The sequence below is a fragment of the Parasteatoda tepidariorum genome, chromosome 7 (genome assembly GCF_982258835.1).
Source record: "Parasteatoda tepidariorum strain Cologne lab strain chromosome 7, Ptep-v5.0, whole genome shotgun sequence".
Classification (NCBI taxonomy): Eukaryota; Metazoa; Arthropoda; class Arachnida; order Araneae; family Theridiidae; genus Parasteatoda; species Parasteatoda tepidariorum.
The window spans coordinates 35,893,453-35,914,195 of record NC_141761.1 but is presented as its reverse complement, the minus strand read 5'-3'; the positions used below and the strand labels follow the sequence as shown (position 1 = coordinate 35,914,195).

At 29.0% G+C, this 20,743-nt stretch overlaps 1 protein-coding gene across 1 annotated transcript; it reads left to right on the top strand.

Annotated features, from left to right (window-relative positions):
- The first annotated feature begins 355 nt into the window (after positions 1-355).
- Positions 356-12,845, top strand: LOC107440034 (uncharacterized). The gene is made up of 6 exons (XM_016052812.4): positions 356-1,414; positions 5,206-5,305; positions 7,785-7,938; positions 8,520-8,614; positions 10,725-10,936; positions 11,780-12,845. Exons 1-6 carry the CDS (start codon positions 1,399-1,401, stop codon positions 12,325-12,327), a joined length of 1,125 nt encoding a protein of 374 aa, XP_015908298.4. The 5' UTR covers positions 356-1,398; the 3' UTR covers positions 12,328-12,845.
- The last annotated feature ends 7,898 nt before the right edge of the window (positions 12,846-20,743 follow it).

The following is a 20,743-nucleotide window of genomic DNA, read 5'->3' as shown; positions in this document are numbered from 1 at the left end:
TTATATCTCATGTATTTTCATGAAGTTGAGGTAAGAATAATCTTAAGTAAAATCTAGAAAGATTAATCATTATATACAATTGCCACTGCCCGGTATACCCTACACTGATGTTTTTTAGGGTCAAGGGCCACTGCCCAGTATACCCTACACTGATGTTTTCCTTTGAGGTCAAGGGCCACTGCCCGGTATACCCTACATTGATTTTTTTTTAGGGTCAAAGGCCACTGCCCGGTATACCCTACACTGATGTTTTTTTAAGGTCAAGGTTTTAGCCCGATACTCCAAACACTTATGTTTCTTCTAATCTATCGTCAGTAAGTATTAAAATATCGAATAAATTTAATTATATCCACGAATAAATTAATGTCAAATTGAATGTAATAAATATTTCGGACATTCACCAAAGCTACTATGTGATTGTCAACATTCACCGGTGAAAGTCAACAACCACCGATTTCGGTCATTCACAGTAACATGCACATCATTTACATAATAACCTCATCAGGACGTTTATTTCATACTTTGCCTAAATAGCATCCGGCATTATATATAATGCCTAGGCAATGTGTGAAATATAAATCATTTCATACTTTGCCGGTTAGTTTTAGGCATTATATATAATGCCGGATTTCATATTTTGCCGGTAACAGATATAAGAATTGATTTAAGAAAAAAGCATAAGTACAACACTTAAAAAAAATACTACGAAAAATACCACATCCCTCATTTTTAGTCAAACTTTACTTGCCATACAAATTATTGAAAATACTACGTATGGCAACCCTGGTGAGAGTAAATTCCGACGCATGCTCAGTAAATTCTACTTTCCCCACCTTTGAAATAAATGGAATGATCCAGTCTCATTCAGATTCAGTGTGAGAATCAAGGGCTAGTATAACAAAGATCTCTCTTGTAGTAGGATATGCTTATATTCACCCAGTTAGTTTTAACAAAATTATATTCCATGAACAAGTGCGACCTCTTGGCTCTCATTCACACTTAATTCATTTGAGAAGTCCTACTTAATGAACTGAGAACTTAATGAATTTTTTTAGTGGTTTTTTTGAAGTGAGAAGTTCCATTTAATTTAAGATTGTTTTTGTTGTAGTTTGCTTTTCTGATAAAATTGTTTTAAATATTGATAACAGTATTATTATAAAATAAAGAATAATGACGTCACGCGAAATCTCTGAACTTATTCGTTCGAGAAGTCGACTTTCAGACGATTATTTACTTTTCATAAGTCGAAGTAATTTAGAGCGAGTTCCAATGGCTCCGTGACTCAGAAATGATCCAATAACTTCTTAAATTCAAAAACTTTTTGCAAAATTTCAGCGTCGAAGTTTAAAATGATAATAGTTTATAGTTAAAATAAATTGAAAATTAGTTATTCAATTCATGAACATTTCAAAAGGTAAGTGTAAGTTTGAATGAATAATATTTTTTATTAGAAATATTAGCTTATAAAATCTTTTTTCGTGAGTCACGATAATCCTTTCTCTTACCTCAGAGATATATCTTAATCTAGTATGTATCTTAATTGTTTACTTCAAGGGAGAACGTTTTTTTTTCTTCCTTTTTTTTTTAAAACTTGCATGAGTATATAATGTAAGATTTTAAATAATATTTATGAAGCAGTTTACGGCAAACTGTTTTCGGGAATAAAATTCCGTCTGGTTAATTTTGAAAATGTCATCAGGAGAATTACTGTTATATCAACTTTTTTTTGTACTTAATGAAATTTTTTTTGCTAACGCCAAAGCCTGACGTGATTGGTACACAGTGGTTGAATTTGCTCTGCTCTGTTTGTGGAATGAAATGCAATAGTTGTGAAAAGTATAAACAAAGAATGGGATACCTGTAAGTGACTTTCAACTTTCACTAAGGTTCTTTCACAAGGATTTCAATTCTTTCACAATATATTTCTTACTTAACACAAAGACAGGCATGAAGCTACGTAGAACATAAACAAACTAATTATGCATCGAAGTTGCCAGGTACACGAAACAAAAATATATCACAGTTAAAGTAAAATACAAGTATATAAACAACAATTAATAAATCTAAGTTAAGTAAAAGATTTAGACAAGAAAGAATTATATTTCAACAAATTTGATGAACGATGCGGGGCTGCATTTAATTAACCTCACGTTAATTAACATTCTACTTTATGTGAGGAAACTTAGCTCAATTTTAACTCGCCATTTTGATTATAAACGATCAGCTGGAGCTGACGTCATAGGTCACATGTGTGCGCATATGTGTTCTTCTCGAAGTGCAAGTACTCAATTGTGATAAACACGTGTAGCTAGCTATCTGTGTGTCCGAGGGTGACGTGAGAAGGATCCTATAACCCAAGTTCATGATGCGTATAACATTGTCTTGCTTATGCTTAATTTTAGCTCGATTTTTGCAATGTCGTCTTGGGACTTATTGTCATAACTGCTTTTTGGATATTTTTTTATTTACCTGTTAAAAGGGGCAGCAAAAAAATTTACTTACACGATATTAGTAGTATACCAATTACCACAATTAATTAAGCATCACTGGCGTCTATAATAATAAGACGTTTTTTAAAGGATACGTATCGTTATTTTCGCCAAAGCTTGAACTGCTTAGTTGCGCTAGGACGCTGAGATTGATTTGCTCTCTGTACATAAATGATAATAATCGAAAAAAAATTTGACAAAAGTAAAATTTTTTATTCTTTTGTTCTTGCTATCATCATTTGCTTTAGGTTCTAGGTTTTTAAATTTACTTATGCACAGTAACTGATTATTCATCAAACTCAAACTATCAGTAGAGTTAGGTGGAAAAAGCATACAAATAAGAAAAATTTCACTTTTATGATACAAATAAATAATTTATATCTTTAACATGAGCTTTAGTTCCGACTAGTCTCTGTCGAATACTGGTTTACTTTCTTAAAAAGTCACACATGTCTGTGACAGAAAAACTTATCTATTTTAAAAAAAATAGCTTATTTTTTTGCCTTTGAAATCATATAATGACAGAATTTTGCAATATTTTAATGTATGCAAATTGTTTTTGGTAAAAGTTCAGATATTTTACAAAATAATAATAAATACTTTATTCACATATTTACTTCGGTATAAGTTATCTGCTCAAAAGACGAAGAATTTGTACACAATTTATATTCTCCTTTGAACTATGCATTTGAAACTGCTTTTACGGTTTCTTTTTCTCTATTACACAACACAGAAGCCTATAAAAAAGGATTTTTTTTAATGAATTTTGGCAACGATTGTGATAAACTTGATAAATTTTTTTCATATTATTATACACATTTTAATCTTCATTTTATCATATTACAAATAGAAAAATAGCCGCTTATATAATACCATGTTTAAAATTATTCACAACTTGCAAAACTCATAAGTTGAAAAAAATCATCCAAATTTGATTACGTTTTAATTTCTTAAACTACATAAATGTAATTTTCGTTGCTAGTAGGATTTAAAAAAAATTTTTTTTTTTCACAAATCGGCTGCATTTTTAAGAACAAAAAATTTAAAAAGGGATAAAATAAATTTTTTGCAGCTTACTCAAAATCAGTCACCCAATTAAAAAATCCCTATCAGCAACAAAACTTTATTTATCGCAAACACTGTCAAAATTTGAAGTAAATTGGATGAAAATCGTAGCAGTTAGAGACACAGCAAGTAAGAGGAATATAGTTTCGTGATCAATAATCCATATAAATACATAAAGTTCTGTTGCAGATATATGCATTATATAATACATAAACTGTGTATTATATAATGCATCAATACCAGATCTTTTCCATCATTTCTATCATCCTCAAGTGCAAGTCTAGTTTTTTTTCTTGTGTGTCAATCTACCTTTATGTGGCACCTTATGTGTTCTTAGAGTAGCAGCTGATATCCTGCGGTCATCTTTATTTCGAACATATTGTTTGGTTGCTGTGGACATACATTATTTCTAATTGTTCCAAAACTGCCAATGACCCTTTGAATCTCTCATTAAAAATTATTATAGCTAAAATGCTTTGATAAGAGTGAGAAAATCTTTAAATCAAATGAGCGCTCTGTTTCACTCGTTCATACATGTCGTAGCGTGTCCTGCGTCGCTCTCGACAAATTTTGCTGTAACTTATACATTTTTACGAAAATCAATTCAATATTTTGGTACAATATTTGGTCGAGAAATCTAAAATTCTTTTTTTAAAAATGTCACTTAGCCGGTTCTTCCACTAATCTCTTCATTTGTGTTTAGCGTCAGTTTTTTCTTTCTTTTTTTTATAAAAAAAAAGGCGAAAAATGGCATCTTGATTGTTTCATTTTTTTGCAGAAAGAAGGTAGTTCTGTCTGTCACAAAATATCAATATTTAAATTTTTTTCAGTTGGATCAGAAGTCAAGACACAGTGCTTTTTTAAAGCTAAAGTTGGTAACAGGAAGAAATATCTACTTAGAATAAGCAAATACCACTTTTATACCAGTGTTCTTTATATATAGATCACTTTTTAATGATCTAGTGTTTATAGGTAAAATTTGTTTTTGAGCCCATTGGAATCCGATTTATTTAAATAACTAGATTAGGAGAAAACAACTAAATTAAAAGCTGTAAGTAAGGCTTTGATTAAAAATGGTTAATATTTTTCTTTAATTAGTTGATTAGTTACTAAATCAAATTTGATACTTATCATCATTATCATTAAAATGATGTAGTAGTTGTCAGTGCATTATTTCTTTCTGAAATAGACTGAGAGCCACATACTTATGTCATCACTTTTCATTTATTATAAATAAATGCATAGTAAGTCTCACTCATCAACTTATGCCATTACTATGCCAAATTCTTTACAAATTTCTTAATCTAAGATGAAATTTTCTTTACCAAATGTTTTAGTTAAAAGCTTTCACTGCATGCGTGGCACGCTGTAATTGACCTCACCTCCTCTGAAACTATTCAATAAATCCTGGTTAGAAGTCCCTAATTTTGACAAAGTGTCGCCGATTGTGGGTTTCGTGCTATCAACTCTTCGTTTAATTCAATCTAGTTTAATTCTTCAGTGGGTCGGTAAATAGCTGAATTTATTATAAAAAAAAAAACAAGAACAGACCTTGTATCGTCGTATTATGCAAATTGCTGATATTAGTTGTGATTTACAGTGAAGTTTCCCCCAGAAATAACTCGTCTTTTCTACTTTCATATATTCTCAGATACAATATCATCGGAAGGGCAAGCATTCACCATTCGAGGTTCATCTATTAGTGAAACCAATCCGAATTTCAACATTGTTGAAGAAGTTAGTGAAACAAAGTAAGTAAAAGTAGAAGTTACTGAATCAAATTAGTATTTCACGTGAAATTTATCAAATGTTTACCTCTATAAGAAAACTATGACAAACCACAAATGCTAATTAGAACAAACCGTAGAGAAATCGAATTTTGGAAATTAAAAAAATGGTTTATGCATACTTACGTTTTTATAAGTTCCAACATTATTTGTGTGATTGGTGTCATAACCAATATGTTGCTTGCATCTCTTTAGTTGGACTCTGTCTAGGGTGTTGTGGCTGGCAGCGGAAGTGGTTTTATTTTCTATGTCTGCAAGTGGCGCGGTGTTGAGTTCCGCTCACCAATGCAAAACGGCGGAACACCTTTTACACCTTATGTATAGGCTCAATATTTTATCAGTTGACAAATCTTTTTGTACCAAACACATAATTTTAAAAGTTTTACCATTCTCGACACACAAGGCTCTTCGTTCCGCACTGGGAGAAGTAACTACAGTTAAAAAATTACGTTCCTCGAGCTAATATCTCAAGCTGAATTCATATATGACACAGAATGTATTATTGTAGAAATCTTGCAAGATCAGCATGCTGTAGAGGTCCATGTCCGTAAGATTAGGATTTGATCTTATCCTTACATTTGGACATTTTGTCTTTATGTTTGACACTCGAATTTTACCATCTGCTGTTAAACTCGCATGGTATAATTGTCCTGTCCGTCTACAAAAGTTTGGATATTCGAAGGTATTCTGCCGTTGTACAGTGAATAAAAAAAAAAAAGGACATCACACTGAATAACTTTCATCACTGGCAAGCGACACTGGCAAGGGATTAAGATCTGTCTCAAACTGGAAGTGCTTCTAAACCGCTTGCGTATTGGTCATACTCGATTGACCCATAAGCACCTATCTTTAAACAAAATCAACCCTGAGTGTTCCAATTGTAAGGAACTACTCACACTAAACATATTTTATGAAACCCAGTGTAAAAAATTTAGACTTCAGTGACAACGCCACTTTGGTAGCTTCCATTCGTCACTAATTTTATTAATTTGAGATGACCCCTTTTCCAAAATTTTCTCTTATTTCAAGGACATAGATTTTTGTTCATCAATTTAGTTTTTAAACTGCATTTAAATTTCTATTTATAAACCTAGTTTTAGGCGTGATATAGCCTTAACTGGCTCTTGAGCCAATAACTCCAAACTAACTAACTGACACAATTATGAGAGCTTTTATTAGTGTTTTGAAGATTCATTTTTAAATGATGTTTCTTGACCCAGAAAAAAATAATACATTATATTCTATCGAATAGGATTAAGTAAAATAGTGACTCCAAACTAACTCCAATAACTCCAAACTAACTAACTGACACAATTATGAGAGCTTTCATAAGTGTTTTGAAGATTCATTTTTAAAGGATTTTTCCTTGACCCAGAAAAAACAATACATTACATTCTATCGAATAGGATTAAGTAAAATAGTGACTCCAAACTAACTCCAATAACTCCAAACTAACTAACTGACACAATTATGAGAGCTTTCATAAGTGTTTTGAAGATTCATTTTTAAAGGATTTTTCCTTGATCCAGAAAAAACAATACATTACATTCTATCGAATAGGATTAAGTAAAATAGTGACTTCAAACTAACTCCAATAACTCCAAGCTAACTAACTGACACAATTATGAGAACTTTCATAAGTGTTTTGAAGATTCATTTTTAAAGGATTTTTCCTTGACCCAGAAAAAACAATACATTATATTCTATCGAATAGGATTAAGTAAAATAGTGACTCCAAACTAACTCCAATAACTCCAAACTAACTAACTGACACAATTATGAGAACTTTCATAAGTGTTTTGAAGATTCATTTTTAAAGGATTTTTCCTTGATCCAGAAAAAACAATACATTACATTCTATCGAATAGGATTAAGTAAAATAGTGACTCCAAACTAACTCCAATAACTCCAAGCTAACTAACTGACACAATTATGAGAACTTTCATAAGTGTTTTGAAGATTCATTTTTAAAGGATTTTTCCTTGACCCAGAAAAAACAATACATTACATTCTATCGAATAGGATTAAGTAAAATAGTGACTCCAAACTAACTCCAATAACTCCAAACTAACTAACTGACACTATTATGAGAACTTTCATAAGTGTTTTGAAGATTCATTTTTAAAGGATTTTTCCTTGATCCAGAAAAAACAATACATTACATTCTATCGAATAGGATTAAGTAAAATAGTGACTCCAAACTAACTCCAATAACTCCAAACTAACTAACTGACACAATTATGAGAGCTTTCATAAGTGTTTTGAAGATTCATTTTTAAAGGATTTCTCCTTGACCCAGAAAAAACAATACATTACATTCTATCGAATAGGATTAAGTAAAATAGTGAATTAAGAGAAAAATAAACATGATATAATTTAGCAATTTTAACTCTTTTTCTTTTAAAATAGTAGTGTACTTACAGGTAATATTATTTTACTATAGTTCGCAGAAAACACCACAAGATGTTATTGACTCTTTGCCGAAGTACAGCATTCGAAAAGATGGTGCATACACAACTCCAGATGCTATATGCCAGATTTGCTTTCGCCATTATAACATAGGCGAAAACATCATCTGCTTACCTTGCAAACACAATGTAAGTTTTTCTGCACCCCAATCAATACAATACATTGGAAGAAAATTTTTAACTGTAGACTATCGATTTTTTTGTTGTTGTTGTTGCAGTTATATTATATGTTGTGTAGCATTTATTTTTAACTAATTTTCGTAAATTAGAGAACAATATAAAATATTGCTTATAAACCTGGTAGTGTTTAGTAGAATCTATTTATGTTTGATGATACCATCAAATATGCAATTGAAGTGTCTGGAATACACTTTATTGAAATACCACTATAGACTGCATAAAGGATGCGTTATAATTATTATTATGAACTTTTTATAAGCGTTTTTATTACTGAAAATCTTCACTTTCTTCAAACATTATAAAAACCGAAATGATTAGCAAAATATGATCACTAGTTGCATGCTGAATACATTAGAAAATTTTTATCAATTAAATAATTGGTGATTTTTTCAAAAACCAATTATGTGCTGGAAGAATTATGTGGGAATTTATTAAGTGGTTTTGTTTGTTCGGTGCTTTTTAAGTCATTAAATATTTTTATAATAAAAATTTTGCTGATTTTGTGAAATCTTTTTCATTTATTATTTCAGTTCCACGAATATTGCATAGAAAATTGGTTGAGATGGGTACGATCTGCCTGTCCAGTGGATAGAAAGAGCATTTTGAATAACTTTAGTTGCGGCACGTAAGATATCACTTATTTTACTCTATATCAAAATAGTTAAGACTTTTAACAACGTTTCATCCCAGAACTACATATTTATGTTGCAAACCTTAATTTTGATGTTAAATGAAATTTGGCTTCTGTTTATAGTTTATGAAAAAGAAGAAACATTTAAAAAAAAATGTTGTGAATGAATATGTTAATAGAAATACACCAAATCAAGTTAATATATAGGTTAGAGCAGCGATGGCTCAGGGGATAGAGCGTTCGCCCTCCAATGAGGTGAACCGGGTTTGAATCCCAGCGATAGCTGGTCGATATGAATCCGCATCCGGCTTGCACGAATCACAGTTCTGAAGTGAAATATCCTCTGTTTTAAACGGATCATGGATTAGAGTCCTTTTGCCGTCAGGATAATCGTGGGAGGTTCTCGTGGTCTTCCTCTCCATGTAACGCAAATGCGGGTTAGTTCCATCAAAAAATTGTCCACGAAGGCAAATTTCTCCCAATACTTGATCCAGGAGTTTCCTTGTGTTCTGGATTGGGTTCAAAATTACAAGGCTACGGAGTTGAACATTAGTAGTCGTGAACCAAAAAATTGAGTAAGCTGTTCAACGACGGTTATAAAATAAATTGAAATATATAGGTTAAGATTGCATAATTATCTTTTCCAAGTAAAAATAATTGTATTTAAAGGTTAAGCTGAAAATATATTTCTCTGTATGCTCTTAGAAACAAAATTTTAGAGTTTTTTTGAACCATAATGTCATTCAAATTTGTTTCTACCTATGTATGATGATGACTTGAACCTTATAATTAAAATCTGTTGCAACTCACCACATTTAGCGTTGAAAAACTCCAAAAAATTGTGTAAATTAATAGTTCATTTCAAGTGGACATAGCAAGCACTCATATACACTTGACAAGGTGAATTTAATCTAAAAATCTATGAAAGAATGAATACACGATGCTAATCCCGCATTTACACTATTAGTGTTTTTCTTCTTTCTGAAAACACCAATTTTGGCCACGTTTGAAAATCGTCTGAGGATATCGACTGTTTGCTATTGAGCACGAGAGGGTGTCAGTTTGTTATCATCTTGCATGCTGCTGCACATTCAACAGACTGCTGCGCATGTTTTTTTAGTTGTATACTAAAGATAACTGTGTTTTCATAAGAAGATTTACATCAGTATGTCAATTATATTAAATAATTTCATGATGCATAATTTCTATGAGCTTCTGTTATATTAAGCCTAATTCTAATTTGTTTCAAATGGTTTATCTGTGATGTGAGTATGGCTGATAAACAAGCTAATTTATCTTAAATCGTATGCATTCTAAATTATAGCTCTTAATGTGAATTTTAACTCAAAGATAAATTAAATGATTTTTAATGTGAATTGTATATTATGTTTTAGTGTTGCTAGACGCTAATAATTCTGGCAACTGCTTAACTATAAAAGAAGTGTTATGATACATTTGTGGTGCTTACAAAACCAGGGTTGTCATTGGTGTTTCATTATACCATTTTTGTGTAAAATAGTTCCTTTCCTTTTTTGGGTTATGATAAACTGAAATTTTTTATAGTGTAATTACACGAACTATGACTTAGCTTGAACGGAGACATAGTTCAATTTAACACAATTAAAATTTTATCAATTTAGCATCATGGTTTCTAGGTTGAGCCAAATATACTTTCAACAAACCATACCATGTTTTTAAACCTCGGAAATGTGAGTTTTTTTTTCTGAAAAATATTCCTTAGCGCGTTTTTTGTAAACTAAGAGGTAATATGTGATAAAAAATTTCAGTGATGGGCTACATCTAAAAGTTTCCTTGTCGTAATGTCTATTTGGATGTATTAATATTTTATCCCATTTCTTTTTTTACTCAAATATGCTACTTGATACATATTTTATCTTTCCATCCCTATATCAATCCAAATTGTCGGTGGTATTAAAAAAAAAAGAAAAAGAAAAAAGGAAAAAGAAAAGAGGCAGACTTTGATAAGAGGCAGACTTTGATTTAGAACCAGCAAGTGTATCAAGTATTTTCCTTTTACATTTCGATAAAAAATAAGGCCGGTCAATAATTTTCTTCTTTTATTATTTCCTCCAAAAAAAAACAGTCCTGATAGAGTCCTGGAAAATTTGCTTCCTGTAGAAGAAAGTAAAAGCATAGTTAGCAAGGATGAAATTTTCTCGGATGTCTCGGAAAATGAACAGGATGCAGATGGTAATGAGCAGGTTGCAGATTCATTTTCGTTGGAGATGGAAGACTTTGATGAATATTCTTCTAATATTTCAATACATGTTCCAGATCATGAAAAGAAAGATGAAGGTATGTTTTGTGTAGTAATTTTATTCTTATGATAAATGGCCTTTTCTAATATTAATTTTTCCCTTTAGTAGTAGTCGTACGGCTAGTCTCAATCACTAATTTTTTTTAATCGTTCTAGTTGTACGTCTGTCCTCAGCCACCAAAGCAGAGAGCCATACTGATCTTATAGTATATCTATAGTACACACGACAGTGCGTACAATGATACTAAAGCAAAACAATATTTCGATATATAGCAAACTTCGATAGAATACGATATATAGTAATTCTGTGTGTTAACGTTAAATATGCTATCAGTATTTTGAATCATTCATGCTAAAATATTTCGCTCAGAATTCAACTCAGTATTTTGAATAGTTCATGGTCATGGCATGAAATTTTTTTTTTTAAATTTTAGGCATTTCCCTCGAGTTTTACTGTCCTTAGTTTTTCACGTATACATTTGTACTAAGAACACATTTGTGCGTCGTCAATCAAATGTTGCGGATTTGTTCTTCACTTTTAATATAGTTCTTAAACTTTTAGATAAAATCTTAATCTCCGATTGTTGTTCAATGAGATTTTTATTAACTCTAATACTAAATCCCTTAAAACTAGTTCACTTATTATAAATGAAAAATAGTTTAAAATTTGAATAGCGCTATTTGTATCGAATTTCTTGGAGTATGAGTACCACACTCACCTGCTTATGAAATTTTTCAGTAAGAGCGTTCTTGTGAGTCAATGTCTTCTGAGGTAAGTATTCTTATTGAAAATGCATCTCTTTTCAAACGTAAATTTATTTTAACTTGTTTTTGTTTTATTTACCTCATTGAAAATAATACGTTATTCATTTCTGTTTCAGATATGTCTTGCGCTCCATTTAGAAGCTATAATTTTCCTTTTTCATTTATCAACATGTCATCCTCATTATACACGAAAGCCAACAAATCTATTCAAAATTGGGGTAAAGATCATTCAAGTAATAAAAATCTGAAAAAGCTAAGCTCGACTGTAATAAATAGTGCTAATCAAATATTCATACCACCCAGTGTTTTAAGAGAGCAAATATTAAAAGGGAAAAATGCTTTCTCGTCTGACAGAAAGGAATCTACGACAGGAAATTTACTTTTATCTCATAAATATGAATTTATGACAGAAAAAGTGTCTCACAGAAAGGTATCTATGACAGAAAATGAACTTTATGGAAAGGTATCTACGACTAAAAATGCGTCACATAGAAAGAGATCTACGATTGGAAATACGCTTCTTATTAATAGGCAAGAATTTACTATACGAAATAAGCCTCCTAGAAAGGAATCTACGACGACAGTAAATGTACCTCAAAGAAAGGAATTTACGACTAACAATTCGAAAAAAAGCAAAAAGAAGAGTCGACGGCAGCGAAGCTAATCTGCGCACTGCACACAAAAATAATCTGAATACGATTTCTTTCAATCTGTATTTAATAAAATAAATAACTAAATAAATAAATATAATAATAAATAGTGTATGAATAAATATAATAATAAATACTGTAATAAATAGTGCTAATCAAATATTCATACTACCTAGTTTCTTAGGAGAGCAAATATCGAAAGGGAAAAGTGTTTTCTTGTCTCACAGAAAGATATCTATGGCAGAAAATAAACTTTATGGAAAGGTATCTACGACTAAAAATGCGTCACATAGAAAGAAATCTACGATAGGAAATACGCTTCTTATTAATAGGCAAGAATTTACTAAACGAAATAAGCCTCCTAGAAAGGAATCTACGACGACATTAAATGTACCTCATAGAAAGGAATTTACGACTAACAATTCGAAAAAAGCAAAACGAAGAGTCGACGACAGCGAAGCTAATCTGCTCACTGCACACAAAAATAATCTGAGTACGATTTCTTTCAATCTGCATTTAATAAAATAAAAAACTAAATATTTGGGTCATTTGTAATACAAAATTCAGATTTATGGGCTTCTTAAATTATGTAAATAAATAAAAATCTAGTTGTTAAAATTAATAAATAAGAAAACGAACAAATCATTTATAATATGATCAACAAGTAGAAATAGAATTTAAATATGTATGTCCCATTTATCCTTTACTTTAGTCCCATTGACCCATTTTAGGAAACAAGTTGCATACAATTTTCGAAGTTAAGGTGAAGTATGCTTGACAATGGTAACTTAAAGCTGCCTTTCTTACTTATGAAGATTTTTATTTGTAGTTATTTATAAGATGTTTAATTATATCTAACATTTTAAAACACTTATAATAGAGAAGAGTTTTAAAGAAATACCTATTATAATGAGGCTCTCAGCAGCGTTATTTGTACTACAACATGAAGTGAATGATTTCAAAAAAACTGTATGTAGCAAAATATTTACTTAACGAAAATTCTTTTGCGTCATAGTTGAAATCGAAGAAATGTTGATATGCTTTGAGGATCCGAAACATGAAGCTCCTTATCAGGAGGACAACTTATACTTAACTTTATCTACCTACAAAGAATGACATTTTCATCTTGTCGAGCATGTCAACTTTTTCTTCTTCCTATTTTACCTATGATGTAAAAGAAGTCTTTACATATTTTTAAATGTACTAGAACATTAATCATGTGGGAAAATTTTACATCTTATTTTCATGAAATTATTTTAGATTTACTGCATCCACACAAATAAAGAAAATTTCTGTACAAATTTTTTTAGATCTTTTTTAAAAGTTCTTCAACAAAAAACTCGCTTTGAAGGTTAAAATGTTATTAATCTGCTAAATAGAGTGTTTAAAATAATGTTATATCATAACACGTAATCTTTTTAATTTTTATTAATTTTAACGTCCTTTCAAAATCTGTACTTTAAATATCGATCAAGAAGAATTAAATTATTTTTAGCTTCTTTATTATGCTAAAAATTTAATATTAAAAAACTGTTTTACCTCCATTCCTGCAGATGGTAGCAGCAATTACTAGCTATCACAAAAATAGCTAGTCTGAATTATAATAAGTTTTCTGCTCAAAACGTCAATGTAAAATTTCGACAAAACATTTTTCAAACTTACCTTCACAGACTTGGATGCAGAGAACAGAGAAGACCGATCATACAATAAAACATTTATAAGTAAATTACAATATAAAACACTCATTTGTAAAGTTGCTTTTTCCCCTTTCATCTTATAGATTTTGTCACCATTAAGGAAACATAGATTATGCTGCCATCTGTTCGCATTTACAGTAACTAAAAAATAACTGCAATTCTTTAATTTATTTAAAAAAGAGTTTATTCTTTTCTTTTTTTCTTCCACTTCTTCAATGTTCAATTGAATTCTTGAAACTGAGGATGGATTCTTCTGTTTTCTTGTTTTCAATAAAAAAAAGCAATTATTTTCTTTTCACGTTTTTATATGCATTTATTTGCTAATATCCAAATTTTCATTGAATTAGTGCCATTTCAGGAATTGTTTTAGATTACAGTAGGTAGTTTTCTTTTACTGCTTGATGAGTTTTATCTTTTTTTCTTAGATATTAGGAATATAAATGCACGAACAATAGATAGAACATAGAATCAATTCCAATAGATGCCTTTTTTTGCGTGTGTTGTGTTTTCCAATTTTTGCTTGAACCAGAACGGAAACTTATAGAATTAATTTATTGTTGTCCAATAGGAATAATTGAAAAATTTCGTTAAAGGCAATCAATATATTTTTCTGTTCTGTAAATGTTCGGCAATATTTAGAATGCAAGCTTTGTATTATACATGCTTGGCGTTGTTGGGCAACGTAGAAAATGTGAGAGTTAATATATATTTTACTTAATAAGCATTGTATACAACGACTCAAGCAGGTAAGTATAACTTTTCCATGGGGGGTGTTTAGAAATTCAAAATTGACAAATTGAAGTGAAGTTAAATTTAGAATTGGGGTCTAATACTAATGCTCACTCTACATATTTTAAGTATACATTGGTAGCGTTTAAATATTTAAGATTTAGTGGTGTATTAATAAATTTAAAACTAAATTTGATTTTCCAGTAAAGTTTTTATTTTCATTGAAAGCTCTGTTATATTATTATAAATAATACTCGAAAACTTCTCTCCCTTCCTCTGTACGCTTTCCCCTTTTTAGAGTGGGAGAATTAAATTTCTTCTTAACAGGCAGGTGAGGATATATATATATATATATATATATATATATATATATATATATATATATATATATATATATATATATATATATATATATATATATATATATATATATATATATATATATATATATATATATATATATATATATATATATATGATTCGATTTTAGCGATTTGAAATAGTGATTCAGATCAACGGTTCAAATCAATTTTCGGTTCAGTAATTTGAATGAAGGATACGAATCAAGTGGTTCAAAGTACTCACTCTTATCAAGTGATTCAAATCACTATTCGCATCAAGCAATGCGAATCAGTGATTCAAATCAAGTGACTCAAATCAATATTCAAGTCAAGTGAATCAGATTACAGGTCATGTGATTCGAATTAGTAATTTGAACCAAGTGATCCAATCACTATTCTGATCAAGTGATTTAAATCAGTGAGTCAAATAAAGTGATTCGGGTCAATAATTTGAATAAATTGATTTGGATCTATCATTTGAATCAAGATATTCAAATCACTAGTTTGGATCAAGTGATTTAGGTTAATATATGAATGATGTGGTTCATCTCACTGATTCAAATAATGTGATTTAGATCTCTAATTGAAATCCATCGAGTCTGATCAGTGATTCGAATGAATTGATTCGAATGAATTGATTCAAACCCCTATTCAGATCAAGCGATTCAGATAACTGATCTGAATTAAGAGATTCGAATCAAGCTATCCCAATCAGTGATTCAAAACAAGTTTGAAATCACTATTCAATTAAAGTAATTTGGAATAGTGATTGGAATCAAGCTATTCAGATCAGCGATTCAAATCGAACGATTAAAGTACTACTCGAATCACGTGGTACTACAGAATCACCGATTTAATTTAAGTGATCCGGTTCACTGATACCAATCATGTGATTCTGTTCAGTGATTCAAATTAATTAATTCAAAGCACTATTTACAAAAAAGTTATTCAGATCAGTGATTTAAATCAAGTAATTGAGATCAGTGATTCGAATCAGAAAATTTGATAATATAAATCGAAACTCGTAAGAAATTGCTATATTGTTATAAACGCCAATGATACTTAAATAATTTAGATAATAGGTAAAAATTGAAAAGAAAAATAAGTTTTTGCACTAGAAGTTAAATTAAAGAAAAAAAGGTGCTTCATGTAGAAAAAAAACCCCACCTGATTATTGTCGCTAAAAATACTTAATTAATTTTCGTATTAGGTACAACTGCTATTATGTTGTTTTTTAATAAGTACTAAATATACTAATATTGGTGCCAAGATATCTAGATGGAAATACTTAACTATGGTAATTCTGACAACCAGGAGTTGACCTCGAGCAATAGGATTATGCCAAATGATACTGAATATAATTACCTTTATTTTAAAAGGATGAATTTTTAAAAGTATGTCTTGTTTAATCTAATAACATAAAGTCACAGTTAAGGGCAACAAATTATAAAAATAAAAAATTGGAAATGATTTAGCTTAATCAGATGTGTCGGTATGTGTTTTTCAGTTTTGTGCGTGGTTTCGTAGGGTTGATTTATTGATCATTTACTTTTTTTCAACCCAGTACGAAGAGTGGGTATCCGGCTAGTTTTTGAAAAAAATAGAGATGCGCCACTCTTTATTTAAATAACATTGATTTTTTCTCATAATAGTAAAGAGTAACCGACATTTTTTTTTATTTATGTTGCAAATAAAAAAAAAGACAAATTTATCTGAGTTTTTCCCTGATAGAGAAATTTATCAAAAATTTGTGAGTGTTAATAATATCATTGAAAAAAAAAAGGAAAAAAATAGGCTCTTAAATATTATTGGGAAATATACACAAAACCACATTGATTTAAAATGAAATTGTCGCTCATCAAAAGCGTCAACAATGATTACTGAAATATGTATATCGAAATTCTCGCTTCGTAAGTCTATCGTATTATAATAAATAAATTTTTAAATACTAGGAGAAATTCCATAGCATTATCTGACAGAAAATTGATAAATCCTGAGTACAAACTACAACTTTCTAATGGCTACTATCAATGTTTAGTTTTTGAAATAGCATTGAAATTCTTGGTATCATGCAAGCAAATGTATAGTGACTTACACCACAAATGAACATCGGGAAGTTTCAAATTGACTCTTGAGTTTTTATAAAATATATTGATGAATGAAGTGCATCTAAGAGTAAATTTGATTAAGCATTATTTCATAATATTATAGATATTAAAAAAGTAGAATATGTCTGAAAATAAATATGCCACCAATGACAACACAAAGAAAAAATATTCAAAATGGAAATTTATAATTTTACTTTGCGTTGTAGCTTTTTAAATGAAAGGTTATTTTTAATATTCTGAGTGACGTAAAGAAGTAATGATTCCAGAAATTATCACTTATATCTGCAAAAATTACAGGAAGATTCTCATCGCATTTCAAATAAAGATTTCATGTAAGGAAACTAATTGTTTAGTGTGCTTTAAGAAAAACAAAACAAAGATTGATTTGTGATTGATTTTCCTAAGCCTAAACCCTGCCGAATTACTTCAACTCCATTGCTGTGACTGTATTTTCATGTTATTTTTTACAATAAAATGAATTCAATACTGATGTCACAATTAACTCTCTCCTTTTTAGCTAATTTGCTTTTTTATGATTGAAAATATTAATTAAAGAAACATTTCGTAATCATTTCTTAAATTAAAAATATATAACCTAATCTCGAGATTAAACAATTTTGAGAATGGAAACTGAGATTTTGATGCACCTAATTAGAAAAAAAAACTTTATAATCTGAAATTTTTCAGATTATAAAGTAAAGATATGTCTGAAAAACGAATTTTAATAACATAAAATTACTTTCATATTTTTTTTTGAAAAAAATTTGCTTAACAATTGGAGTAGAAATGAATTCGTTTGAATCACTAAAGTATAATTACCATTTAAAATCAGGGCAGGAACTTTTGTTTACCACATAATTAATACCGTCAATACAGATTTATTTTTATTTCAACGGATGATTAAAATCTTTTGAATTGCATTTCTACCTGAAAGAAAGTATGAAAGGAGGGAAAAAATATTAATGTTTTATTAATTTTTGTTAAGATTTATATTCCTCTCCAAAATAGTTTAAAAATATTTAATTTCAAGTAATATTTTATGTTTAATTAGTAGGAAATCAAAATGAATAAACAGTTTTTTGACTTTTTAAATGCAACATCCATAAAAAATATATTCTGAAAGCAGTTTAGAAAAAACCTCAAATTTATAAAAAGCTCCAGAAAATAAATTCTCAGAAATACTTGCGAACAATGAAAAAAAAATTCTAAATTACTTTTTCTAGAACTTTTATTATTTTTTCTATTGAAGCGACGCAATTTATATCTATAAGCCAAGTAAACATTTTTTAATGCATTTATATTCTGATGAATTTGATTTTCTTGCTCTTTATACATTTTTTGACATTATTTTCTTTGTCAAACACATTCAAATTTTAATGGTATTGCCTTTCTAGTACTTTTTAAATTCAGTAATTTATTTTATTATTTTAAAATCCGTTAAGCTTTCTTACTGTTCTCAATCCATTGTTGGAAGTAGTGCTAAACTTGAATCAAAAGCTCACAAAAATCAGAAGTTTAAAGGAGATGAAAACAGCTTTTCTATTTAAAATAATGTCAGGTTATAGTGAACGAGAAAAATGACTTTTTTATTTCTTCTTCTTGTATAGCACTTTCTGTTCTCTTAAATTTATTGTTTTTTTTTCAATAGCAGTTGAATAGTTTTTAAATCCAGGTAATCATTTATTTTGTTGCAATTAACATCGTAACAAAATATGTTGAAGTAAAATTATAATAAAATAAGTACATATTTTATTTTACATTTATGAACAATAACAAAAACTTCCTCGTTTTACTTTTAAAGAAATATCGATTTATAAATAAAAATAAACAAGCAACATGAATGAGAAGCATACACGGGGGAGTATGAGAATAATACAATAAAAAATTCAGCAATTATTGACCTAAAAGAATTAAACTTTAAAAACTTTTATCTAATTTAACACAAGTTTTTGAACTAAACTGAGGACACATAGCTACAAGTCTTCAGAATGATAGAATTTTAAGAATAATATTGGCTTTTAATCAACTTTAATCCTTTCAGCAATCTTCCTATTTGAAGAATATTTGGAGAGAACACCTTAAGTTTTGGAGATAAACGAATAGTGGTTCGTAAAATACACAAAAGAATTGTTGAAACATATTGCTTTGTAACTATTAACTCTAATTATACTTAAAAATTTCCCATATTTTGAGTTTATTCCTAATTTGTTGACTTTACTTCTATTTTCTACACACGAAGTATTCATTTTTAATTTCCTTTTATAAACAGCTTATCAATGCATATTCTTAGAATTGTTTATAATATAAATAAGCTTTCATGTAAAATATTCCAAATCTGTAAAATCTCTTTTATTTTAGAAAGTGCATTATGAGCTAAGAGTAAAATAAAAAGCGTTGGGATTCCTTTCATAGAAATTAGCTATATTGCAAATAATATAGATATTGATATACAGAGAGTCTTTAAAATTCTTTAACTAAGTAAACTAATATCAAAATATTCTTTAAATCCATAAGACAGGGCCCTGTTGACTCTTTTAGAATCTATGATATTAAAGTCAGAAAATTGAATAAATTATTCATATAATATTTCTAATGAAATTTTATTAGAAAGCATGAAATTTTGTAAATATTACGAATATTTGGATTATTTTAAATATCATGATGGAAATTTTTTTATGAACAATAAAATTTTATAAGATTAATGTTAAGTAATAAATTTGTTATTGCCCTCCTTTCTGTTGCTCATTTTGCTGACAATAAAGATACAAAATAATATACTAACAAGGGAAACTAGGGAAGTGTAACTCGCCAATTTTGAAATAAACTAGTGGGATGTATGCCTTATGAGGAATAATTTTAGGGCGCAACATTCATTTCGGCCCATAGAAGGTCCTGTGAGAGATAAAAAATAATTCAATATATAGAAAAATCGCTATTTTATTACTTCAATGCAGACTATTAGTTATTGTATTTGTCTCATAATCCAATTAATTTTTAATTAATTGGATAATTAATTAATTTGGTAATTAATAAATTAATCAACATTCGTTTCGATCCATAGAAGGTCCTGTGAGAGATTAAAAATAATTCAATATATAGAAAAATCGGTATTTTATTACTTCAATGCAGACTATTAGTTATTGTAATTGTCTCATAATCCAATGAATTTGTAATTAATTGGATAATTAATTAACTTTCTAATTACTAAATTAACCAGAAAATTAATTAATTTTTAATTGATTTTCTTATTGTTAATTAATTACTAATTATTAATTACTTGTTAATTATTAATTAATTATTAATTGTTAATTATTAATTAATTGTTAATCATTAACTAATTGCAAATTATTAATTGATTTACAATTACATACTCCAATTAATTTGTAAAGTTTTTTGGAAAAAAATTTAAAAAATCTTATGTCAATTTTTTTTTTTAAATTAACCTAACAGGTTTTTCTGAAAAACTATAGATATATAAAATTTTCGAAATCAATTTTGACAATGAATATGCATTATATAACACGTAAAAGTACCACAAAATTAATTGGAGTATGA